This window comes from Gorilla gorilla, chromosome 2, assembly GCF_029281585.2.
Source record: "Gorilla gorilla gorilla isolate KB3781 chromosome 2, NHGRI_mGorGor1-v2.1_pri, whole genome shotgun sequence".
In the NCBI taxonomy this organism is placed as follows: domain Eukaryota; kingdom Metazoa; phylum Chordata; class Mammalia; order Primates; family Hominidae; genus Gorilla; species Gorilla gorilla.
In genome coordinates, this window is record NC_086017.1 from 41586127 (window position 1) to 41613451 (window position 27325).

The 27325-nt window shown below is 41.8% G+C and overlaps 1 protein-coding gene across 7 annotated transcripts in view; it reads right to left on the bottom strand.

The window, feature by feature from the left end:
- Positions 1–27325, bottom strand: part of OSBPL10 (oxysterol binding protein like 10) — a 418377-nt gene that overhangs the window by 58230 nt on the left and 332822 nt on the right. For all 7 annotated transcript variants that reach the window (XM_055383346.2, XM_019023911.4, XM_019023909.4 and 4 more), the window contains one exon: positions 14008–14162. In XM_055383346.2, the coding sequence (XP_055239321.1) occupies positions 14008–14162 (155 nt within the window). The remainder of the gene's footprint in view (positions 1–14007; positions 14163–27325) is intronic.

The window sequence follows — 27325 nt, forward strand, 5'->3', positions numbered from 1 at the left end:
CTCAAAAAATGCACCCAAAAGGTTGAAAAATACTTACTCCACATTATTAAAAATTCACTGGCTTTGTATATTAAAAGAATTCTTAGAAAACATTAATTAGGAAGTCCAGTAACCCAATTGAAAAATATGCAAAGACTATGAACAAGATGTTAAAGACAAAAGAAATACAAATGGCTAATAGATATGTGAAAATATGCTTAACTTCATTCATAATTATAAAAAAGGAAATTAAAAACAAGATACCATTTATCTTAAAAATAAAGTGGAAATAAAATAAGAGCTTGACATTCATTTCTTAATGGTGACAGACAGGATAATAGCAACCCTCACACAATGCTGAGAAAGTATACATCTGGCTTAATCTTGGAGGGCAATGTAGTAATACTTATCAAAATTTAAATTCCCACATTTTGTTAACTGAATTTCACTTAAATTCCACTGCTGGAAAGTTTCCCTATATAAGATATATTTCTGTAAGTGTACACAATATATGTAGCGGACAATTTATAATAATGAAAAACTGGACAACCTAAATGCCACTCCTAGGGTCCAGTTAAATAAATTACTAGTTAAATATAATACATAACTCCATAAATTATGATATATTCATAGACTGGAATGGCTTTGTAGCTGTTCAAAAGAATGCAAACAATCTCTACGTACTGACAAAGGAAGATACCTAAGATACATTGTCTAATTGAAAATTGAAAAGCCATAGAGCATTATTCATATTGTGATTCCACTGGTATAAAAAAAGTTAAAGAACATATATATATATATTATATTTTATATATTATATGTATATGTTTACTGTACAAACAAATTTCCCATAAAAGACACACAGTAGCTCCTTCTAAGGAGGTGGCATCAAAAGGAAATACAGGGTTTTTACTTCTGACTTTCTACAGGTTTCTACTGTATTTTTTAATGCAATAATTATGCTGTTTTACAATAATTTTAAAACACCCTCCTCCTACTACTGCCAAAGCATGAACTATAGAAACTGTAAAAAATGAGACATCATAGTTTCATGTCCGGCTTAATTCTGAGGCTCTTGGGAGATACAGGGAGGAAGGGAGGGGCAATGGCAGGGGCAGCCTGGGAAAAGCAAGTTTGAAAAGGCTTCACTGTGTATAACAAGCAAAGCCAGGCATTTCTTTTCCAATAATGAGTCCAGCTGAGCTGACTGCTTTCCTCAACGGGAGCAATAGAACAACTTGCTTAATTTCCGCCAGCCAGAGGTTGAGCCTAGTTTTATCTCCATGCTCTATCTGATGTATTCTGTGAATGCCAGCCAACTCCCCTGCTGCTGTAGGTGGGAAAATGGCCCAGAGACGGCCAGGCGTGGTGGCTCACGCCTGTAATCTTAGCACTTTGGGAGGCCAAGGTGGGAGGACTGTCTGAGCTCAGGAGTTCGAGACCAGCCCGGGCAACATGGCAACACCCCATCTCTACTGAAAGTACAAAAAATTAGCCGGGCATGGTGGTGGGTGCCTGTAATCCTAGCTATTGGGGAGGCTGAGGCATGATAATCACTTGAACCTGGAGCCAAGATCACGCTACTGCACTCCAGCCTGGGCAACAGAGTGAGACTCTGTCTCAAAAAAAAAAAAAAAAAAGGCCCAAAGATGTCCAAGTCCTGATATGTTAGGTTACATGGCAATAGGGAAATTAAGGTTGTAAATGGAATTGAGTTTGCTAATCAGCTGATCTTAAAACAGGGAGATTTTCCTAGATTATCTGGGTAAGCTCTGTGTAATCACAAGGGCCCTTAAGAGTGGAAGAGGGAAGCAGAAGAGGGAAGTCAGAGGGAGATGGGACTACGGAAGCAGGGTCAATGAGATGCAATGCTGTTGGCTCTGAAGATGGAGCAATGGGCCCAAGCCAAGGAATGCAGGCAGCCTCTAGAAGCTGGGAAAGCCAAGGAAACAGATTCTACCCTAGAGCGTTCAGAAAGCAACACAGCCCTGCTAACACTTTAAGTTCAGCCCACTGAGACCTGTGTCAGACTTCTAACCAACAGAACTGCAAGAGAATACATTTGTGGTAATTTGTTACAGCAGCAATAGGAAACTAATGCGACCTACTTATATTTCCTTTATTTCTGTATACACAGACTTCCTCTGATGCACAAACCTGGGATGTGCTGTGCAAATCAGCTACCTGGGCTTCCCACCTGTGGATGCTCACTGACCTGGGGCCGCACCAGGTGATTTCAGGACTTCCTCAGAGAAAACCCAGGCAAGACACCAGCAACAGAGCTACCCTGATAATTATTAAATTAGCTCTATGTGGAGAAGCCATATTTGAATAAGTTACTAGTAGAGGTCCTTTGTAAACCATGCTCCATTATATAAATGGCAGATGTCATTATTTATACCCAGACTACTCCTTTGGAAGATAAAAGAGAAATGAATCTTACTTAGCCTAGAATAGCATGACAACACATGTTCTTAAGTGTTTCCCAACATACTTCATATCTACAAATAAAGATAAGCTAGGTCGGCCAAAGAACAATTTTAATAAGAACTTACTATTGAGTGCCAGGCATTGAGCTGGATATTGGCGATATATGATCTCACATAATGTTAATAACATTTTCATCAGGAAATACCATTATACAACCATTAATGATTCACATGTTTACATTCTTACATGCAATCATTGAAAGAGTTTGGGTTCAAAGTGCTTTGTCAGACTCCACAGCTGGGGCTCCAGAGAGACATCATGTTAATCCCCATCCCCCATATCATGAAACAGCTTAAAGAGACCCAAATGCTGAGGAGAAAAAAGCTTATTCACCTCATTCTCACCAACCTAGAAATTCAACAATTTAACTGCACCCCCCCCAAAATACCCTTGAGACTTAGACATTTTTTTTAAACTCATCTTAACAGCCAAATTATCAAAAACAGAATCTCTTGTTTTCATTATGATTTTGTACCTTATGTCCAACCAATTGATTGCTTCGTCAAGGAACCTGTATTCTCAGATGATATCAACAAAAACCTGGCTTTTGTGAGGTGGAGACTGAAGTTTATAAAGGCTTCTCATAAGCCCTACTCAGTGACCATCATGAGCACCTGCCCCTCATGTCTGCAGGGCACAAGAGTCCCCACTCATCTGCTTGAGAACCACTGATCTAGCACAGCAATATCTAAAATGGACAAGGATTTTCCCATTATGGGAATTTCTATATAATATTACATTCTAAATAAAGGTTTTAGCACTAAAAATTCATCATAATGGAATTTTTAAAAGCCAGGTAAACATAAGTGTAAGTCCCTCTTGCTTCCATTTCTTTTCTCAATTCAATACATGAAATTAGCATCAATCTACTATAAGAAAAGTTCACATCCTTCAAAGGAGTAGTTTTCTCCTTGAATTACATTATATATATATATTTAAAGTCAGAATTACAAGCTGGCTCTGCATTTTAGTACATAAGCTAGGAAAAAGAAGATATTTGGAATCTGAAACACATTTATCAAAAAATAACCGTCATTCCTGGGCGTTTCCAGGGTAACCTACAATATTAAACTCATAATGTGGGCTAAATACATTTGCTGTAAATAAAGATTTGATACTCTTACAATATTAATTTTTAAATAACTATTAACAGTTATATACATTTCTTATTTTTTTTTTAAAGAAAAGCAATTCTGATGAGATGATCAAGAAAAATGTGAATGGAGATTTGGAGCAATCTAAAGAGCACTCCCATGGTTTTAAGGATTGATACACTGCTCTCAACTGCATTTAATTTCATTTCCAAAAAAGAGTTTCCTTCTCCTTCGCATGGCTGTATGTCCACCACTCTTCTTATACTTATTAGTAATGTGGTCATTTAATGGGACCACTACAGCCAATAGAGAGAACTTTATGTGACATGAGGACTGTCCAGCACAGGCTTAGCTGGCTGTGGATGGTGAATGACAGAGAAAAGGGTGGAGATTGGGAGGGACAGGAGCACACTGTTATCTGAGAGAGAGAAAAGACAGTGGTGACAGAGCACCGCGTGACACCCAACTCCACTGGGCACCTCATGGAGTCCACGGCCTTGGCCAGGGCTGCTCCAGTATCTTTAGGGGTGAGGAAGGCTATGGTCCCGGGGTGGCTGGGGACAGGATGGATAGCCAAACAGCTGCTGGTACAGTATTTTCAAGCATTACAGAATGGCCATTTGAGTCCTACATCCATAAGATCTGAAAAACACTGCCAGAACTTAAAGACAATTCTATGGCTTACTCACTTGCTCTGTTTCATACACACACACACACACACACACACACACACACACACACACACACACACTACTTTCCCTCTAGTTGCTCACATCCATCATCAGTACCAAAAAAAATTTTAAATTTACAATTATTTAGCACACAGTAAGCCCCTGCGATGCAGAGAGCCATAAGCCATCTACAAAACTCAATTCAAATTACAAAAGGGATACAAGAACTCATCGATTAACTCAGGCAAAGCCCAAAGTAGATGTGAGAAATATTTTACTCTTTTCTTCCATAACATTCTTTCCCCAAGATCATAAATCTCTGAGCGTTGACTTTCCATCTTTAGAAGGCGAGCGTCATCAGGGCCAGAAAATAAATCACTTTTAGAATAGTCATTCATTGTGGGAAAATAAAAATATAAGCCAGGCAGATGGTGAAAAGCTCATTTATACTGGTATAATTTCATAGAACTAGGCAAGTGAGAAGGAAGCAAGGGAGCTGTGAAATTTAGGGCCATGTTTAGAGGGTGAGACTAAATACCCCAAACAACAGAATACTAAAACTTTTCATACCACATCGCTACAATCTCTTCAACTCTTCACCTCTGGTTCAGATCTGACTTTTTCCCTTTGTGGCAACAAAAATGAATGGAAAAGAGAAAAGGGGAAGGAGGAGGGAAAACTCAGACTAAACACTGCAGTGCTTTAAGCCCTTTTCATTCACCAGTTTCAAAGCGCTTAATCCTTTGAGTACTGCTGCAGGATAGGAGAGATTATACCACTCGGTGCTGAGCTTTTTCATATGGCTCCAGCTCACAGTTGGCAAATCCAAGGTGGCTACCTCCCCAGCACTCTGGTGGGTCTTTACGTCACAAAGCCACACAGGTCTGGTGGGAGGGGAGAGAAGGAAGGCAATACCGTGAACACTCCTAAGGCCACTCCCAAAGACTCTCTCAGTCCAGTGTCGAAACCCATTAAAAGCCCCAGCACATATCCTACTGGCCATAGCAAAGGCATGATTTCGGACCTTCCACTATATTCACCTCCTCTCTTATAAAAACAACACCCACCCAAGAAGCAAAACCTTATTATCACCCACAAAAAAGGAAGAGAGGAGGAGAAAAGCAATGGAGGAAAGAAAAAATCCTTGAAAAACGAGCATAAGCTGAAATTAATCCCCCAAAACTACACAGAAAAATATACTATCATGCCTTGTACTCAGACAGCTCATGAAAGCTGCCAGAAACCAAGTCCAACAAGTTCTTAAAAAATGTGTGCAGGGTTTAGGTTTGTGTGTGATGATTACGTTGTGAGTTGCTAAGAACGAGAAGGAAGGAGGGCAGAAAGATGCTGTTTTGCAAGACAGACAGGAGGAGCTCTTAACCATAGGAGGCAGTATAGCCTATGAGATAACCATAGAAGCACATCTTCAGATTCCACGTCATCTCACAGATGGTCATCTCAATTGCTGCAGGCCATAGGTAAACCCACAGCCACATGGCACCAGGACCTACACAGTCTTAGGGTACTAACCTTGGAAACGTCACTTGGTTAAGAGACATTTCTCTTGCTTCTAATCTCACGAATACAGAATAATTATAACTATTATAAAACATGTACAGAGCTAATAAACTGGGTTATGAAAATCTGCTAAACTAAGGAAGGGCTCCATTCAATGCCCACTATATAATAAGAGCTCAATATCTGTTGAGTGAATAAAATAATTGCATAGATGAATCATCACTGTCTTACTATAGTGGAACACAGAACGAACTAATGAGGGAGCAGTATATTTTTAAGCATAACAACAGTATGGCTCTTTCTGATTTTTAGTGAGTCCTAAGGGTCTGATAGCTAGAAGGCATATCTTCTACATTTGCCTAAAGGATGAACTACTTTCCCCCCCAGACCAACAACAGCCAGAAGAGAAAAAGAAAAAACCCAGGTGATCAAATCATTGTTCATTCCTTTAGTGTGAGGATCTAAATGGAATGTCTTCAGCAGCTCTTCTAAAAGATTATAATAAGAATTCTATCCCGTGATGAGAGACCCTCACACAAAAATAATTCCATGTATAACTACAACCACTTAGCACCTGTTAGATAGCAATCAAGGCCACTGACGAGGAATGAACCAATTCATAGAAGCATCTTCTGCCTGGAGAGCTCCAGGATGCTGACCATGGATGAATCTTTCATCACAGCAGCATATGTAAGTCATATGCCACTCAACACGTTAAACTTACTTCTACTGGAACTCCCGGAAGCCACAGGGAAGAGCACAGAACAGAGATGAGAACAAGAAGGAAGCATGCCCTTTAGTCATAAATACTACCAATGAACCTCATCGTTCACATTCATTCATTACGTACTTAGAGTATCTGCTACGTGCATCGTACTTTCCTAAATACTCTGCAGTTTCCAGAGAAGAATCACACATGGTGTCTTCCCTCAAAGAATTAAGTCTATGAGATGAAACTGCCAGGTCAGAAAAGTCTTGTGGGGCTGAAGATGACCACTACATGAAGAAAACCTGCTTGGGGTACATCGGGGTATAGCAGACACAATCTATTATGACCCAAAAGCCAATACCCTATTTTCTCTTGCTGACAAAAGCCCAATTCTGGTCTCTCTGGGATCTGAGATCCCTTTGATCTCAGGTAAGGCACACTCCACAGCCGGGGAGGGTGACTCATGAAAATCCAGTGACCCACCACCAGTTACAGGACTTGGAGTAGGTATGTGATCTAGTTCTGGCTGTGAGATAACAGGGGGAGTGTACTAAGGGGCTTCGCTTCCCAAACAAAAAGTGTCTTTTTTTTTTTTTTTTTTTTTTATTATTTTGTGGAGACAGAGGCTTGCTCTGTTGACAGGCTGGAGTGCAGTGGCACGATCTCTGCTCACTGCAACCTCCGCCTCCCAGGTTCAAGCAATTCCCCCTCCTCAGCCTCCCAAGTAGCTGGGATTATAGGCACCTACCACCATGCCCAGCTAATTTTTGTATTTTTAGTAGAAACAGGTTTCACCATGTTGGCGAGGATGGTCTCGATCTCCTGACCTCATGATCCGCCTGCCTCAGCCACCCAAAGTGCTGGAATTACAGGCATGAGCCACCGCGCCTGACCTCAAAAAGTATCTTGAGAAGAGCTCCCATCCTTTCTTTTAAAGGATATGTCGTGAGGATGCAATATTTGGGACTACAGCTATGATGCTGCCACAATGAAGTGACAAGCATAAGGATAAACAGGAGGAGGAATGGAAGAAACTTGTATCTTTGAGGCCATCATGAGTTGCTGCACCAGACCTGGAACCACCTACTCCCAGAATTCTTTTGTGCAAAAATTTTTTATTATTATTATTATTTGCTGAGACTGGATCTCACTCTGTCACCAAGGTTCGAATGCAGTGGTGTGATCACAGCCCACTGCAGCTTCCACCTCCCAGGCTCAAGTAATCCTCTCACCTCAGCCTCCTGAGTAGCTGGGACCATCGGCACGTACCCAGCTAATTTTTATATTTTTTTGTAGAGACAGGGTCTATCTTGCCCAGGTTGGTCTTGACCTCCTCGCCTCAAGTGATCCTCCTGCTTTGACCTCCTAAAATGCTGGGACTACAGGTAAAAGCCACCATGCCCAGGCTTAAATTTATTACTATTTGAGCTATTAATTGTAGGGTTTCCTGTTATTTGCATCTGAAAGAATCCTATCCAATATAGGAGATGGTGTAGTATGAAGGAAAGAGCACTAGCTTGGGAGAAAGGAAGTCCACATATCAATTTTGTGTCAACCTAAGTTCTGTGATGCTTGGCAAGTTAAACAACCACTCGAGTTTGAGGAATGGCCATTTGACTCCTAAAGACAATTCTAAGATATAGTGAATCAAAGGTCATGATTCAAAGGGGAAAAAAAAGGTCTATTCTACAGATTCTTGGAAGGAGATGTAGTCTGTTTGATGATGAGAGACGAGGAATGGAGTGGGGAAGGGTAATCCTATCACCCACGAAATTTACTTATAACAAATTTTAAACTTGATCAATGATATTTCCTATGCAGCAACCATTTGGAATTAAACTCTGTGAGGTTATCACAGGATTCAATAAAGTGATTTTCAATCATCATAAGTCAGTGATAGCTATACCTCACTCTTCAAACTGTTGACCACAAATAAATATGTGCCACATGTTTCTAACAAACTTATAAGATTGAAACTTTAAAAGAATTATTTAAAGGATCAAAACAACATATTAACCTTGTTCATCTCTAAAAATCTATCACCATCCCACACCGGATACATCCCCAACCAACATCTACCTATACCTTTATGTATCATGGGGATGAAAAATAAAAAAGAATGATAAAAATGTGTTGAGGGGATTGTACTGGCCAGGCTTCAAGCTGAACATCAGAGGATTTCAGATGGACAGCTTTATGGCTTGTTAAGTAGTTCGAAAGTTCAGTGCTATAATGACCGTTCAATCAAAAGCATGAAAATTCTTGACGCAGAACTCAGCTAAATCTTTTATATCAGTCTCCTTCCTTTATTCTTAAAACAATTTTTCTTCTTTTGGGAAAGGATGATTAGGACATGTTTACTTGAAAATTCAGTTATGCAATTTTTTAACCAAAGTCCATTTAGCTAACTTATATGCTGATATAGTACTCAGTATATAAAGATATTATAAGTTTTTCTATGCCTGCTAGATTTGTGACGGTATAGGGTATGTGGTCTCTTGATAGCATTGTTGCCACTGTAATCCAGACGACTAACTAGGCAAAGCTGCTAACTGAGACAGTCAACACAGGGGTTGATAGGAGTTGACAGTATGCTATTGAGGAACAGGCTTAAAAACCCTCTGCTTAGTCTCCAGGGGTGGGATTGATAGTCCTGACTGTCCTAAGGCCAGGGGTAGGTATCTGGGCACCAGATATTTACCCTCAAATAATTAACACAACATTATTTTTCATTGCTCCCCCTTTCCACTTTACCCACAAAAAATGTGAGAAATTTCAAGTTATCAAATGCTCTTCAACTAGTAAACGGATAATCTGTAGATCCCATAGATACTATTCAATGCAAAAGGAATGCAAAAGGAATGCCTTAGAATGATTCACATAACATGGATGAATCTCAAATGCATTATGCTATGTGAAAGAAGCCCTCCTTCATGATTCCATATATATATGACATTCTGGGAAAGACAAAACTATAGGGACAAATAATAGATCAACGGTTGCCAAGGGCTGGGGGACAGATTTGACTATAAAGGGGCATGAGGGAATTTGGGGGCAATAGAACTGTTCTATACAGGTTGAATATCCCTCACCTGAAATGCCTGGGAGAAAAAGTGTTTTGGATTTTGAATTTTTTTGGAAGTTGGAATTTTTGCATTATACCAGTTGAGCATCCCAAATCCAAAAATCTGAAATCCAAAATACTCCAAGGAGCATTTCCTTTGAGTGTCATGTCGGCCTTAAAAAAGTTTTGGATTTGGGGGCGTTTTAGATTTTGAATTAGGGATTCAGATTTAATTCAGATCTAATTCAGATTTTGAATTAGACTTGGATTAGGGATACTACTTTGATTTGTTAAAACTGAGAACCTTGCATTTTAAAATGGTGAATTATATTGTTTGTGAATTATGCCTCAATAAACCTGACTTTTAAAAAAACAGTTAAGGTTTTGTTGCTCAGATATGTCCTCTGGAAGGTGGGTGTACACGGTCACGTGTGAGCTCTGTCATTCAGGATGGGTTTACCTCATTGCCCTGGGCTCTTCTGTGCCCTCCTGTGCCAAGAGCCCAACCAGTCACAGTGGGTGCAGAAAACAGAAACCACTCCAGGTGTTGCAGTCAGAAAGGAATTTGACATGGGAATTAGGTGCCTGTAGAATTATTAAGAAGGCTGGAGGAGCAGACATCAGGGGCCCCTTAGACTTTTCTTTTTTGGAGGAGACAGAGTCTTACTCTGTCGCCCAGGCTGGAGTGGAGTGGCACAATCTCAGCTCACTGCAACCTCTGCCTCCCAGGTTCAAGCAATTCTCCTGCCTCAGCTTCTTTGTAACTGGGATTACAGGCGCACGCCACCACGCCCAGCTCATTTTTGTATTTTTAATAGAGATGGGGTTTTACCATGTTGGTCAGGCTGGTCTCAAACTCCTGACCTCGTGATCCACCCACCTCAACCACCCAAAGTGCTAGGATTACCGGCATGAGCCACCACGCCCAGCCAGCAACTTAGACTTTTAAGTTCAAGGTCACAACGTTGTAGGTGGCCGTGATTCAGAGGTCAGGAAGCTGCTGCTGTTGCCACAACAGATTCCCACACCCAGGGAGGTGGGACTAAGGCCTGGAACTATAAGTGTGGCCACCACAACACCACAACTGCCTCTAAACACTCCAACCTCCATGCCACTGCCTGCCAGCAGCACGAGCAGGAGGAACTTGGTCTTCCAAATCTCACACAAGTGCATCTCCCAGTAACGTGTTCAGAACTCCAACTGTAAGAAAGTCTGGGACATGCAGCTGTTAAGTTTCCAATCTCTCCAATCGAGAAAGTGGAAAGAAAGTTAAGAGAGTGGCCGGGCACGGTGGCTCACGCCTGTAATCCCAACACTTTGGGAGGTCAAGGCAGGCAGATCATGAGGTCAGGAGATCGAGATCATCCTGGCCAACATGGTGAAACCCTGTCTCTACTAAAGATACAAAAATTAGCTGAGTGTGATGGCGCCTGCCTGTAATCCCAGCTACTCAGGAGGCTGAGGCATGAGAATCGCTTGAACCCGGGAGGCGGAGGTTGCAGTGAGCTAAGATCGATCGCGCCACTGTACTCCAGCCTGGCGACAGAGCAAAAAAAAATCTCCAAAAAAAAGGGGGAAAAAAAAAGAAAAAGTCAAGAGAGCTTGGTCCACAGTCTCTACTCCAATCGCCATCCTTCTTGTCCTAAAGTAAGGCATACATGATGAAGCGACACACGGAAAACCTTTTTCTATCTTGACTTACATTTCAGATGGTGTTTTTTGTTGAAAAAATTGTTTTACTAATAGGTAAAACCAAGATCCTAACTCATTTCATTATAGAAGAATATTTCATTTTCACATTTAGTTAGTTCTAGCCCCAGCAGAATAAAATTCTAAGATCACTACATTTTATAACAGAGCCGACCACAGCTCTCTTCTAACTCACGTATTAAATATGTACAGCTCTTTGAGCTTTTATTCTGCAGGGAATTAAACAGACTAAGCTTCAAAATGCGTTACTGTTTCAGATGTAGGTTATTTTATGGGAAGCCAGAACCAGCAGAGGGGAGCTACCTTTGGTACCCCACTTATCCCCCCAAAGACCTTACATGTTCTAAATGGTAAACCAGAAGACAATAGTTAATTTAGTTACACGACCATAATAACCACAATTCTGAAAGTTAGTTTCCCAATGATCACTCACATAAGTAACTATATTCTCTAGATCAAAAGCATTAAGGACCTGCTCATAAGGCATTCTTAACCTTTAGGAATTTCACTTCATTCTATATAGAAGTTATTCCTCCACAATGTACAGAAAGGAGGCAACAGCAACATTTTTTTTTCTGACAGAAAAACTATTGTGTGGATGTCACTAGTTTTTTTAACTATTAAGACAAAAAATATGGCAAAGCACAATGCCTAAGAAGAAAAATAGTGTCCAAGCTCTACCAGCCGTTTGGGTTTTGAGAATCATCTGCCATAGCACTCACTGGAAAAAATGAGGGGAGTCTTTGCAAAAGAATTCTAACTCTCCCTTCTCAGAAAACCATCAAAACACCAAAACACCATTCTACTCCATAAGACTTTCCCTACTACATGGAATCAAACAAAATCTTAACTTGCTCTGACAAAACAATTAAGGGCAAAAATGACAACTAGAAATTAATGACTGTCTCTACTTTCATGGAAAAAGCTCTGGCTAGTTCTTCTTCTTCAGGATGTATTTTTTTAAAGTTGAACTTGGGAATTAGTTATTTCTTTTTTTCTTTTTTTTTTTTTTTTTTTTTTTTTGAGATGGTGTCTCGTTCTGTTGCCCAGGCTGGAGTGCAACGGTGCGATCTTGGCTCACTGCAGCCTCTGCCTCCTGGGTTGAAGCGATTCTCCTGCCTCAGCCTCCCGAGTAGCTGGGATTACAGGTGTGTGCCACCACGCCCGGCTAATTTTTGTATTTTTAGTAGAGATGGGGTTTCACCATGTTGGTCAGGCTGGTCTCGAACTCCTGACCTCGTGATCCGTCTGCCTGAGCCTACCAGTGTGCTGGGATTACAGGCGTGAGCCACTGCGCCCGGCCAGGAGTCAGTTATTTCTCACAGATAATCGTATGCTAATTTTTTTGCCAATGCTACTGACTGGTGAGGCAAAGTGGGCAACAACTTTGTGTAAAAAACAACAGACCTGGCCTCAAACCTTGGGGGTCAGAGGGAACACCTATCAGAAAAACACAGAAGAAACACTAAGGAGGATTTACAAAGTCAGAAATAGCATGAGCCATAATAAGTAAGCTGATTATGTGATAGCCCCAGTTAGGTTTTGCCCAAGAATGCTGCTAGAAATAAGGATCTAAAAAATGATTACTAAAGATCTAATAACTCACTTCTCTACCACTCACACAGTTGCCAACTTACCTTCTGATTCACTTACACATCAGCTGCATGAGTTTCTTGACCCTGAAACTCCTTGTACATACAGAGCAAATGCCTTTCAAAAATCCACAGCCACTATTCACTTCATACCCTTCTAACACCCCTTAAAGATGCCGATGAAATATTTGTAGGCAGGCTAATCTGACTTTATAAGAGTTATGCTACTACATCACTGTCCGAGAATACAATCCTATGCTGCTTGGAGAAAAATTTCCATTGATAACCAAAACCATTTGATCAAAGACACTGCCTTGGGGCTTTCAACCTTATCAAATAGATTTTGTAAGTGTTCTACAATTTTCAGGCTAAAATGATTTCAATGGAAATTAAGAACAACCTCTAATGCATGGTTAAAGGAGGCCTCCGCCAGTTCAAGAGACTATATCAAGACTATATCATGTGTATCAAAAGAACAAGAAAAACAAAAATGGACTCAGGACACAAAATAAAATTGACAAAAGGAAACGCTGCATTTGGCTCCCCTCCAGCGGCCACTTAGAGGCAGAGATAGGAGAGCCAGGCTGCGGGCAGATGACAGAGAGTCCATGAAGCCTGTTGGAGCCTGGCTGATCACCAGGATCTGCAAGGACTGCTCTCCTGACGAGGCAGTGCATATCCTCGGGAGCCTGAACCTGGGCTGCAGCTCAGTGCCCAAGAGGAGTGTTGGCCATGGCCCCACAGATCCCGGCCTGGCTCACGAGCATGCAGGAGTCGAGCATGTGAGGCAAGAGCTTGTATCAGCAGGAACCACGCGAAGAAGCCATTATGCAGGGGAGCAACATAATATATTGTAACTGCTCCCATCATGTCAATAGGCATCATGTTAACGGGTCTGTTCGAATTTCTCCCACTTGAAGTTAAAGTGACTCCCATTTCAATGAAAATAGGAGATTCCTCATTCGTAGGATCACAATTCACCCACAGCAGCTGCCAGACACAAGAACATGAGAAGTGCCGGGCATGCACATCGTTGATTTTGTCTCTCCAGGCAATTCTTCCATTTTTTAATTTGTCTCCTCTTAAAACAAAGAGATGAGCAAGTTACAAATATAATTACTATATTTCTGAACAAGCGATAACACAAGCCATGAATGCACTGAGAGGACTGCACGCTTACCTCTGGCTCTGGCTGTGAGGTTTGTTCATCTTCAGTGGAGTTTGGTAAAATTGCCCAGGTTATGTTGGCACTGGCTGATGGCAAAGAGCCCAGTGTCCCATTTTTCAGCTGCTCTGTGGAATATGACTTGGACCCGGGCCATCCCAGGATGTTTTCTGAAATAAAGACCTAGAATGATGCCAAGTATTTTCCAAATTAAACATTTATAGCTCATGAAATATTCATACTCACTGTATAAAGAGACCTACTTGAAAAGGGCATGATGTAAAACACAGAGGCTTGTTTTGAATGAAGTACCAAGTGCAGATTCTGATCATCTGTTGATGAACTAGTTTCTGTATAATATCAAGATCAGAATCATCACAGGCTGTTTCACTTCCCAACAGTGGACAAAAACAATTGCTATTTACCAAAGCCAGAAAAAGGTTTTTTTTTTTTTTTTTTTTTTTGAACTTTTAAAAATATTTCTGGCCAGGTGCGGTGGCTCACGCCTGTAATCCCAGCACTTTGGGAGGCCGAGGCGGGTAGATCACGAGGTCAGATCGAGACCATCCTGGCTAACACGGTGAAACTCCGTCTCTACTAAGAATACAAAAAATTAGCCGGGCGTGGTGGCAGGCACCTGTAGTCCCAGCTACTCGGGAGGCTGAGGCAGGAGAATGGCATGAACCTGGGAGGCAGAGCTTGCAGTGAGCTGAGATTGCACCACTGCACTCCAGCCTGGGCGACAGAGCAAGACTCTGTCTCAAAAAAGAAAAAAAAAATTCTAAATATTCACAATAGAAAGTCAGATTCTATCAAAAATAGGCTGCTCAAAATGTGGTTTGAATTCTAAGTGACACAATGGCCATGGCTCAGAAAAGATGGCTGCAAAGTGAGCACAGGATGCCACCCCTGCCCTCAGACGTGGCTTGGTGTGGCAGATGTCAGGAAGCCCCATCACCAAGGACACAGGTACTCATTCCATTCTAGCATGAAACACTTTTACAAATACCAATCCAGCAAACCAAAAACCATTTTTCGAATGCTCCACCAATTCCCTTGGGGGGGGGGCGGGGGTGGGGAAGACTTTTACTATAATTTTTTTAAGGGTCATATATTATTGTAGAATATTTTATACACCTACTAATAGAAATAGGAGTAACCAGAGGTGGATTTCTTTACCCCATAGCAATTCTGCCATTCGAATAAAGAGGTCTCAGCTGGGCGCAGTGGCTCATGCCTGTAATCACAGCACTTTGGGAGACTGAGGCAGAAGGATCGCTTGAGCCCAGGAGTTGGAGATCAACCCAAGCAACAAGGCGAAACCCTATCCCTACAAAAAATATAAAAATAAGCCAGGTGTGGTGACACAAGCCTGTAGTCCCAGCTTGGGAAGCTGAGGTGGGAGGATCTATTGAGCCAAGGAGGTCAAGGCTGCAGTAAGCCCAAATCATGCCACTGCACTCCAGCCTTGGTGACAATGCAAGACCCTGTCTCCAAAAAAGCTAATAAAAAATAGATAAGTCTCAAGCTCAGTTGACTGACACTCTGTAGATTCTAAGTCTAAAAGCAAAAAAAGAAAAATTAGGCTAAAGTACAGCATGACTCATGAACTAAAATTCAACATTTCAGGGTCTCAGATGTTCCATCCATAAAGCAATACTATCTGTCAGCCTTTTCATTAGAATTACTCAAAGAAAAGTCTACAGGTATCCCAAACATTCCTGACATATCCCCAGGGGAATCTGGTTGTCAGAGGCAGATGAAGACACTGTGTATGTGCGGTGCTTATGCACCTGTGTGCTGCTGTATGCAGTATTAGCCAACTCAGGTGTATTTTTATGCAAAAATCTTTTTTAATGTCAAGTGTTAGGTCACATAACTCTACTGTTAAAAGCCTCAAGTGGGCCAGACACGGTGGCTCACACCTGTAATTCCAGCACTTTGGGATCCCGGCTGAGGCGGGTGAATCACTTGAACCCAGGAGTTTGAGTCCAGCCTGGGGAACATGGCAAAACCCTGTCTCTACAGAAAATACAAAAATTAGCTGGGCATGGTGACATGCACCTATAGTCCCAGCTACTCGAGAGGCTGAAGTGGCAGGATTGATTGAGCCCAGGAGGTCGAGGCTACAGTAAGCCATGATTGCACCACTACCATCCAGCCTGGGTGACAATGAAAGACCCTGTTTCAAAATAAATAAATTAATAAAGGTCCCAAGTGGCTTATCATTGCAATTGGAACAAAATCTAAGCTGCCTGGCTTTGCTCTGTGACCTGCCCAGCCTCATTTTGTTCTCTTCTCCCCATTGCTTAGTATGCTCAAGTCACATCCGTATTTTTTTCCATTTCTCAAATGTGCCAAGTTCATGACAGTCTTAGAGTGTTTGTGCATTCTGTTCCTTCCTCCCAGAGGGCTGTTCCTCCAGTCCTTCTACATCGGGGAGGAAGTCTCCTGTGTAGATCCAGGAGTCAGCTAAAATATCACTTGCTCAGAGAGACCTTCTGGGACCTCCCTGGCCAAAATAGCACCCCAAAGGCACTCTCTGTCATATCACCATTTGCAGTCTTCCTGGGACTTAGCACTGTCTGAACTCACTAGCACACTCATGTACTTGTTGATTGTCTCTCCTCCCTGGAATGTCAGCTCCTTGAGGACAAGAACAATACTGCCCTTGCTCACAGCAGTGTCCCCAGAACCATGAACATGATTTAGCAAAGAGTGTACGCTCAGTATGAATGTGCTGAAGAAATCAGAGAGAGAAAACTTTAAGAAGAGTGCACGTTATAGCCTCCTAAAAATTAAAAAATAAAAAACAGCCAAAAGAAAGACATAGAATAGAATGGTGGTTGCTGAGGGCTGGGGAGTGGATGGGAGGGAATGGGGAGTTAACGTTTAAAAGGTAAAGAGCTCCAGTTTTGCAAGATGGAAAGAGTTTTGGAGATTGGTTATACAACAATGTGAATGTACTTAACACTACTGAGACGTACACATAAAAATGGTCAGGATGATGCATTTTGTTATGTGTATTTGACTACAATTTTTTTCTTAATGGCAAAAAAAGCATCTATATAGCAGCACTTCATGTTATTTGTTAAAAGGTAAAAACGCACAACACTAAAACCAAAGGCTAAAGATGCACTAATACCAGAACTTGAGAGAAATGTCCGCAAATAACAAGGTAGACGGGGCTGAACTAAGAAAACCAACCCAGGATTCAAGACACTAGAATCTGCCATAAGAGACGTGGACAGATACTTCTTGCCTTTCCTACTGACCGATTCCTGCCTCAGAAACCTCAAACTGGATTCAGATCTAAAATGCCAAATAGTTGTTCCATAGATAGAGGGGTGCTATTTTAAAATTCTTTGCTTTATTACACAAGCAGTAAACATCCTGTAGAGCAGTTAGGAAATCTTTTAAAAGATAAAGAAGTTTGGGCAACACAGTGAGACCCTGTCTCTACAGAAAATTAACAAACTAGCCAGGCACTGTTGTACACGCCTGTAGTCCCAGCTACTTGGAAGGCTGAGGTGGGAAGATCACGTGAGCCGAGGAGTTTGAGGCAGTAAGCCATGATCATGCCACTGCACTCCAGCCCAGGCAACACAGTAAGACCCTGTCTTTAAACAAAACACTAGGGGGAAGAAAAGAGATCTGCTTGCCTAGGCAATCAGGACAATGCTCCCTCCATTCTTCCCACACCTCAACTCTGTGTCTCCCTCCCCTCTATCCCATCATTATCCAGATATGGCAACTTAGGGCACCACAGGGCAAGAAGTGGAGTCTGAACTGGCAGTGGTAGGCTGTATCTTGGGATAGACAAAGACCAGGACAGGACAAGGAAAGGTGGCAATGCATGCTGGGGAACACAACTTTCTGTGGACCCTGTGGATTCAGAATATCAAAGAGCCGGTGCATGAGAAAGACGCCCATCTCAGATCAGTTCAGCTGCTTTTAAAAAGTGGTCATGGGTTTAGGAGGCTGGATAGAGCTGTCTCATTTGGAGACGAAGGCAAAAAACATTCTTACGTGGAGTGAATAAAAAGGACTGTACAGAGCTTGGGGAAAAAATATTCTCAAGAGGGCTAAGAGGAAGAATACATGTAAAATTTCTAACATAAGGTGTTAGAGAAAACACCAGGTAAGGTGTTTCCTCAGCACAGAAATATAGGACAAAGCACCCTCTATGAAACAAGAATAGAAAACCAGAAGAAGAAAACAGGCTGAGGTGAAAAGAGAGATGGATGCATCAAGGAATTATTATGAGGAAACTAAACCAACATTAGTAGAATTAAAATTAAAACTGAGAACAGGAAATAGTGGAATCAACACTACAGAAAGTCAAATAAATAATGTATTGAGATAAGGCGGCTCTACCAATCTGCAGTTGCAAAAGACACAGATGACAATCATGAGGCAGAAGACAATAGAGAAAAGCTGGGTGCAGTGGCTCATTCCTGTAATCCCAGAACTTTGGGAGGCCGAAGCAGGCAGATCACCTGAGGTCAGGAGTTCGAGACCAGCCTAGCTAACATGAGGAAACCCCGTCTCTACTAAAAATACAAAAAGTAGCCAGGCATGGTGGCACGCACCTGTAATCCCAGCTACTCGGGAGGCTGAGGCACGAGAATCACTTGAACCCGGGAGGCAGAGGTTGCAGTGAGCCGAAATCGTGCCACTGCACTCCAGCCCTCCAGCCTGGGTGACACAGCAAGACTCTGTCTCAAAAAAAAAAAAAAAAAAAAAAAGACAATACAGAAGATGCACAACAGAGATCCAAGAGTTAAAGGATCCATGTTCCTGAAGGAGAGAGACCAAATCAATGGATAGACAAAAATGTAAATAGAAACATGTCCTGGGCTGAACAGAGAGCTGTGGGGGCTGCTTAAAGGAGCCACCATACTCCAGCAAAATCAATGGGAAAAAAATGCACATCTAGATGCAGCTTGGCGATATTTTCTCAGGCTTTTTATTACTGAAATTCCAAACACACACAAAAGTAGACAGAATAGTATAATGAATCCCTAGTTTATGAAGTTTGGCAACATTTCTGAATAACAAAAATCAAGAGAAAAATTTTCCAATCACGGAAGCAGAAAAATTAGACCTGCCTTAAAGGAAAAAAAAAAAAAATCAGTCTTGAATTTTGCGACAACACTAAATGCCAAAAGATGAACAGGCAAACAGAAGAACGTAAATAGAAACTGACAAATTTGGAGGCGGTTGGGGAGCTGGGGGATAACATTCATCCCCAGCCAAAATGTCTTTCCCCGGTAAGAATGGCCAACATTTATTGAGCTCTTGCTAGGTGCCAAGTACTGTGGTACATACTATCTGTGCATTGCCTCATCTAATCCTAATGGTGACCCACGAGGCACGTACATATTACCACCATGCCTACTTGACAGATGAAGAAACAAAGGCATTAAGAACTAGTAAGTGGTAGAATCCAGATTAAAACCCATGCAGCCGAGCTCCACAGCCCAGACTCCTACGCTCTGCACCATGTGCCCTCTCAGCAGCACTGCAGAGACTCAGAAATGATTCTTCTTGCAGGAAAAACAACTGGAAAACATTTACCAATGTATGAATAAAAGAAGCAGAATTAAGAACTCAAGAAATGGGGACGTCATATACATATATAGAAAAAAAAAAAAACTGGTAGTAAGCAATGAACCCAGTTAAACACAGAGCTGAGCAGGGCTGGGACTACAGTCAGGCAAGTAAGACATTCACCTCAGATGTAAAACAAAAGGAAGCATCAAGAAAATCAGTAATCAAGATAAAGGGTAATTTTTTCTAAGAGACAGGATGCCTCTATGTTGTCCAGGCTGGAGTATAGTGCTATTCACAGGTGTGATCACTGCATACCACAATCTTGAACTCCTGGGCTCAAAAAATCCTCCTGCCTTGGCCTCTCAAATAACTGGGACTACAGGCATGCACCACTATACCTGGCTGAGGTAAATTATATTTTAACACAATATTTTAAAATTGAAATAAGAAAAGAAAGGAAGAGGAGTGAAAGGAAGGGACGAAGGGAGAAAGGAAGGAAGAAAAACGGAAGAGACAAAGTCTTACAGTACTCAGCCTCACTTCACCCTAATCTCCATCCTATCAGATCCTCTCTGCTATAGATTGAATGTCTATGTTCCCCCAAGATTCATATGTTGAAGTCCTAAACCCCAATGTGACCATATTTTGAAAAAGGGCCTTCACATTAATAAAGTTAAATGACATAAAAAATGTAGGGTCCTGATCCAATTGGATTAGTGTCTCTGATAAAAGAGGAAGAGAGACCACTGCTAAAAGAAGTGGAAGACAGACCAGAGCTCGGTTGCGCTCCAGGCTCACACACCAAAGAAATGCCATGTGTGGACACAGCAAGAAGACAGCTGTCAGCAAGCCATGAAGAGAGCCCTCACCAGAAACTTTTGGCCCCAGGCTGGACTCTTGATCTTAAACTTCCAGCCTCCAAAACTGAGAAATTTTTGTTCTTTAAGCCACCCAGTCTACAGTGTTTTATAATAGCAGCCCATGCTAAGACACTGTCTTTATGTAAACTTTTGACATTTTGTTCATTATCAATTGTTTTTGCATTAATTTTGGTTAAAAATATTGCATTAAAACATAACTACTTATCTTAACTACTGAACTTCATCTTTTTATCTTAACTACTGAAACTTTTGACATCCTTTTGAATTTTGCACTCAAGGCTAGTGCCTCTTTCATCTCACCCTGGTCCCAGCTCCAGAAGAGGCTATGAATAATACTTTTTTTTTTTTTTGAGTCAGAGTCTTGCTTTGTTGCACAGGCTGGAGTGCAGTGGCACGACTGCAGCTCACTGTAACCTCTGCCTCCCGGGTTCAAGTGATTCTCCTGCCTCAGCCTCCCAAGTAGCTGGGACTACAGGTGCCCACCACCAGGCCCGGCTAATTTTGTATTCTTTTTGGAGAGATGGGTTTCACCATATTGGCCAGGCTGATCTCGAACTCCTGACCTTGTGATCCACCCGCCTCGGCCTCCCAAAGTGCTGGGATTACAGGCATGAGCCACTGTGCCTGGTCGCTATGAATAATATTTCTAAGCATGGTTACATAACTGAATATTAAAGTCACATATTATTTTTAAAAAGAATTAGTCATTATCATACATTATCTAAGTATTATACTAATATTAAAATATTAATAACAATAGCCTACATAATAGCAAAAATTGGAAAGCAGAATAGAGGGGCAGAGGAAGTTAAAGTATGCCCTGTCTTCATCATTAAAGAAAAGATTCAAAAAGTATTGCATCATCCCTTTGAGGACTACCAAAAAAAATAGGTTAAAGAATGCTTATGAAGCTGGGTATGGTGGCATACACCTGCAGTCCCAGCTCTCAAGAGACTGAGGCAGGAGGATTGGTTGAGTCCAGAAGTTCAAGGCTAGACTGCACTATGATTGTGCCTGTAAAGAGCTACTGCACTCCAGCCTGGGCAACATAGTGAGACTCCATATCTTAAAAAAAAGAAAAAAAGAAAGAAAGAAAAGAAAAGAATGGTTATGAAAAACTGAATATGACCACTACTAGAATTTATATATATATAAGTCATATTTCTTCCCAAAATACTAAAGAAGGGTAAAAGAAACACAACTTGTATAGCAAAATAGAAAACATGAAAAGCAGTATGGAAATAAAAACAAAAATCATAAGGAGACTACGAGAAAAACACCAGTTTTAAGGGCAAAGGTTTGACTGTGGAATTGTCTTAATCTATCCTTGGCCTTATTTTAAGCCTTGCTTAGAGTGTTGAGACCTACAAGGCCCCTGCAAGGTCTTTCCTCTTCCTGTAACAGTGAATTCATGCTTCCCAGGTTCAGTAAACATAAAATGGTTTTCCAAAATAGAATAAGATTGAAATTCACAAAAAGATTGAATTTTCACTTGAAACCATAAGACATATTCCCAGTGGAAAGCCAGCGCCTTGGTATCTAACTGTTTTCTTTTATTTTTATTTTTATTTTTTGAGACGGAGTCTCGCTCTGTCACTAGGCTGGAGTGCAGTGGCACAGTCTCGGCTCACTGCAACCTCCACCTCCCGGGTTCAAGTGATTCTCCTGCCTCAGCCTCCCAAGTAGCTGGGACTACAGGCGCATGCCACCACACCCAGCTAATTTTTGTATTTTTAGTAGAGACGGAGTTCCACCATGTTGGCCTGGATGGTCTTAATCTCTTGACCTCGTGATCCATCCACCTTGGCCTCCTGAAGTGCTGGGATTACAGGCGTGAGCCACTGTGCCCAGCCTCTAACTGCTTTCTTTAGGGAGAAGTTGGCACTCAAAAACTCTGTTTAGACAGTTGTAAAAAAATAAAAAATAAACACTTTTCTGAAATATTCTACAATGCTAGTTTTTCCTTTTCTCCTGATATCCTATTGATATGGTTTGGCTCTGTGTCCCCACCCAAATCTCATCTTGTACCTCCCATAATTCTCACATGTTGTGGGAGAGACCCAGTGGAGTATGACTGAATCATGCGGCAGGTCTATCCCACGCTGTTCTCATGATGGTGAATGTGTCTCACGAGATCTGATGGTTTTAAAAACGGGAGTTTCTCTGCACAAGCTCTCTCTTCACCTGCTGCCATCCACATAAGATGTGACTTGCTTCTCCTGGCCTTCTGCCATAATTGTGAGCCCTCCTCAGCCATGTGGAACTGTAAGTCCAATAGACCCCTTTCTTTTGTAAATTGCCCAGTCTTATGAAAACGAACTAATACACCTATTTACTGAAATATCACATTTCTGTCTTAGCTTTTAATCATAAAATAAAGAAAGGTGACTATAAGTGGGGCAAAGCTTCACCAAAAGTAGTAGGTGTCAGGAAAGAAAGTATAAGAGACAAAGAAAGCAAAGGAAGTCCCTGAGTGGTAGAAAAGAGATGAAAAATGCAAGTCTGAAGAGGTCTCCGGAAAAACGTAAAGTACCGCAAAAGGAAGAAGGCAAACAGCCAGAAGAGCCAAGGGTCCTTACAACAGTCTCACTTATTTGGCCCTTTTGGCCAAACCCCAAAATGGGAAGACCAATGCAACTGGCTCATTAACTGACACTCCCCGCAAATCTTTTAAGTGGATGAAGAGTTATTGCAAGGATGAGTTAAGGAAAGTATATTAAATTCTGCTCTGGTTCTTCTTCTCTCAAATCTGTTCTCTTGATCTTTTGTCCCCATTTGTGTTCACGGGTACCTGTGTCATCTACTGCATTCTGCCAAGGTGCCACTGTCACTTGCTCTGGCAGCTATGACTCCAGTGTCCTTCCCCAAGCCTGTTTTACACCATCTTGCTGTTAATGTGCAGGTCTTACCTGGCACTAGAATGAGCTTGTCTAGTTACAGGCATCTGCCCGAACTCAAACCATGTTACCTAGACTAAGACTTGCAAGCAAATAGCAAATCAACCAGAAGCATGGAGGGCAGAGTACTCTGTACCCTCGAATCACTTTCTAGGCCCAGTTCCCCTCCCACACTTGAAACCCACCTAAAGCCCAGGCTCCCAAAGAACACAGCCTTTTCCAGTTTTGAGCGTGGTTCTGCCTGCCTCTTCTCCATAGCACGGGGAAGGCACACATCTAGGCTGAAGAAAACAGATACCCTGTCCCCAGTCCAGCAACTGTTTGCCTCCATCAAGCTGCTGAAGCAGATTTAGGAGCCACCAGGAATGGTAAAAGAGCTGCATAATTTAAGTCTTGACCGAAAAGCTAAATTAGCTTTTTTTTTTTTTTTTTTTTTTTAGAGAGAGTCTTGCTTTGTCCCCCAGGCTGGAATGCAGTGGTGCGATCTCGGCTCACTGCAACCTCCGCCTCCAGGGTTCAAGCGAATCTCCTGCCTCAGCCTCCTGAGTAGCTGAGATTACAGGTGCCCGCCACCACGCCCAGATAATTTTTGTATTTTTAGTAGAGACGTGATTTCATCATGTTGGTAAGGCTGGTCAAACTCCTGTCCTCAAGTGATCCACCCGCCCCGGCCTCCCAAAGTGCTGAGATTACAGGTGTGAGCCACCATACCCAGCCAAATTACTTTCTTAATTTTAATTACATACCTCTCCATAAATGGAAGTTAAGTAAAGTACTTCAGACCCAGTATATCTTGGAGATAATAACATCAGAAACAGGTCTGGGAGCCCAAATGTATAGATGGGAGGCAGATGAATACTGAAGTATTCTCAGATTTCAGTCTGGCTGCTCAATGTGTTTGAAACAAAAACAGCGTAATGAGCAACATTTGGAGACAAAGGCTCCAAAGCAAACATATATCCCAGAAGACACAATTAAATACTATACAAGATGAAATACACAAGATCATAAATCATTTTTTATTCAGAAAAGGGACAGAAGGAAAAAAAAAACAGTGCAAGGATCAGAAGGCAAAGAGCCATCAGGCAGGAACAATCTGTATGGGTATTTGGTATGCTTCAGGTAAGACAGGCCTTCCTGCCCATCGAACACTGAAATGAAACCATGCTAGAGTTTCACTTTAATGAGATTTTGATTTCCATCAGCCCAACCTGGCACTTCTTAGACATAACCATTATATTTTTATCAATGTGTGTCAGGCAGCTGCTATAGCAACTATCAACCCTGAGAGCCCCACGTGTCTAAACAAACACATTTTGTGGCAGCACTCCCAGGGCCAACGTATTCTCTATTCTCTTATCCCACTAGCTTGAGATTCTGGAATTCTATTTTAACTGCAGCCAACTATGATGCTTTTCCTGCAAGAAGTAACTCTGCTTTCCCCCAATGGGTAGCATAGATTTAAGACACACAGTAGGTTGTTTTAAAACTTCAGGGGCTGTGTTACATGGAATATGACATGCAAAAAGGGTAAGATGACAAGTAAACAAAGTAGTGATCGTGATGCTTCATGCTCTATTCTCCAACTTTCAGCTAAGTTTCTTGATGAAAACAGTCCAAAAGAAGGAGAGTGAGCTAGCCAGGCGCGGTGGCTCACGCCTATAATCCCAGCACTTTGGAAGGCCAAGGCGGATGGATCACCTGAGGTCAGGAGTTTGAGACCAGTGTGGGCAACATGGAGAAATCCGGTCCTTACTAAAAATACAAAAATTAGCCAGGCATGGTGGGCACCTGTAATCCCAGCTACTCGGGAGGCTGAGGCAGGTGAATTGCCTGAACCTGGGAAGCGGAGGTTGCAGTGAGCCGAGATCGCGTCACTGCACTCCACCCTGGGTGATAGAGCAAGACTCCGTCTCAAAAAAAAAAAAAAAGGAAAGAAAGAAAGAAAAGAAGGAGAGTGGGCAAGTGACAGTCAAAGGTGGGAGAGAGAGCACAGGGAGGACATGAAGGAGGTAGCACCTGATGTGACATAATTTCAGGGACATTTCTTGGTCTCCCCTTTTCCCAATAATTTCCATTTCAACCTGTCACCACCTCTGAAATGCATCCATTTGAGCTTTGTTCCCCTGGGCCCTTAAAAATGCCAGAGAGCCAATGAAAACTAGAAAAAAAAAAAAAAAACAATGAATTTTCTAGGAAGCCCTGAAGAAATATTTTTTTCAAGAGGGATTAATTTTAGGAATAAGAAAATGATTCAAGCTTGTATTTACTAGTGAAAGATTCTCGGAACGAGCCTATTACATTGCAGAAGCTGCAAGTTACAATACAGGGCAAAAGAGACCACAGAAACTCTGAAAAGTCTCCAGTCTCACTCCGAATTTGTGCCCAGGCCTCAGTGAGGGTCACTGAGGCTCCTTCCAGATCAGAAAATGTCAAAAGCCTCATTGAGCTTCCGCATTTGAGATTCATTCTTAAAGCTGAGAAGCAAGAGGAAAGGTAGAAAAGCAGGTTTGGGCGCCCTTGCTCCAGCTTGAATACACGCAAATCTCCTAGACTGGATTCTGCACCCAAATTGTTTTATTTTGCTACAAAGGCTATCAATGGGATAACCAGCAAAGAGGACTATACTCGTTAATTTACTGATTTCGATCATTGTGCTGTCTTTAGAGGACAGTGTCCTTTTTTTTAAAAAGAAATACACACTGAAGTATTTAATAGTGAAGGGACATCATGTCTGCAACTTACTCTTAAGTGGTTAGAAAATTATAATACGTAAATATAAGGAAAAGGTGAAGCCAACATCATAACATGTTACTGTTTGGGGAATTTGAAGAGGGATATATGAGCATTTTTCGTAATATTCTTGCAACTTAAGTCTGAAATTATTTTTTAAAAACATATATACATCTGCCTTGAGAGAATTATAATGCTCGCAAGACACGGTTCCTGGCCTCAGTTTGGGGGACTGAGCCCACTGAGTGGTTGTTCTAGATTGAACAAAGAACCCCAGGCCGGGAAGACGCCTGCCACAGCGGAAAGAGCCTGGTTCTGCCCTCGTTCTGCCACTTAGCTGGGTGGTCTTGGGCAAGTCGTTTAATCGTTTTGTGTCCCAGCATATCATCTGAACGATGGGCATAATCATACCTACTTTGTAAAGATTTCAGAAAACATGTAGCAAAGGCCAAGTTCAGTAAATGATGGTGGGTTTTACAAAAAGAAAACCAAATTACCCACACACAATCTACTCTGAAAAACCAACTGTCCCTTTCATGCTTCAGTGAAACAAAGGGCAAAGGGCAGTTGGGGAAAGCATGAAATATAAAGACTATCACTCATAATCTGGCTTTACTTCCTATCACCTAACTTGCCTCATTCCTTCATTAATTAAGTGACCCCCGGGCAACAAAGCACAATAAGGCTGCTGTTATTCTGTTAATTATACTTTATAATTATATGTGACATAACCAGTCTCAGCTATTTTTACCTTTATCTTAATCTTCACAAATATCTTTATATCTGCTCATTGATTAAACCCTCCTCCAAAAGGACTGAGGCATCTCAAAGGAATGCATTATTATCTCTGGCTTCTTGATTAACAACTAGAAATACTCCTGGTGTGTATTCTAGAGGTATCCTCATGAGGCGACAGGCATGAGGATGTTTACTTCAGCGAGGTGAGTGGGGCACAGAGCTGGAGGCAATGTGCATTGTCTGTCATCCGAGAGTCGCTGGGTATAATGTGGTGGCCTCAACACCACAGAAATAATGGACCAGATGCTGCATGCCAATGGATCTTAAAAACAGAATGCTGAGGCCTGTAATCCCAGCACTTTGGGAGGCTGAGGCGGGAGGATCACCTGAGGTTGGGAGTTCAAGACCAGCCTGAACAACGTGGAGAAACCCCATCTCTACTAAAAATATAAAATTAGTTGGGTGTGGTGGTGCATGCCTGTAATTCCAGCTACTCGAGAGGCTAAGGCAGGAGAATTGCTTGAACCC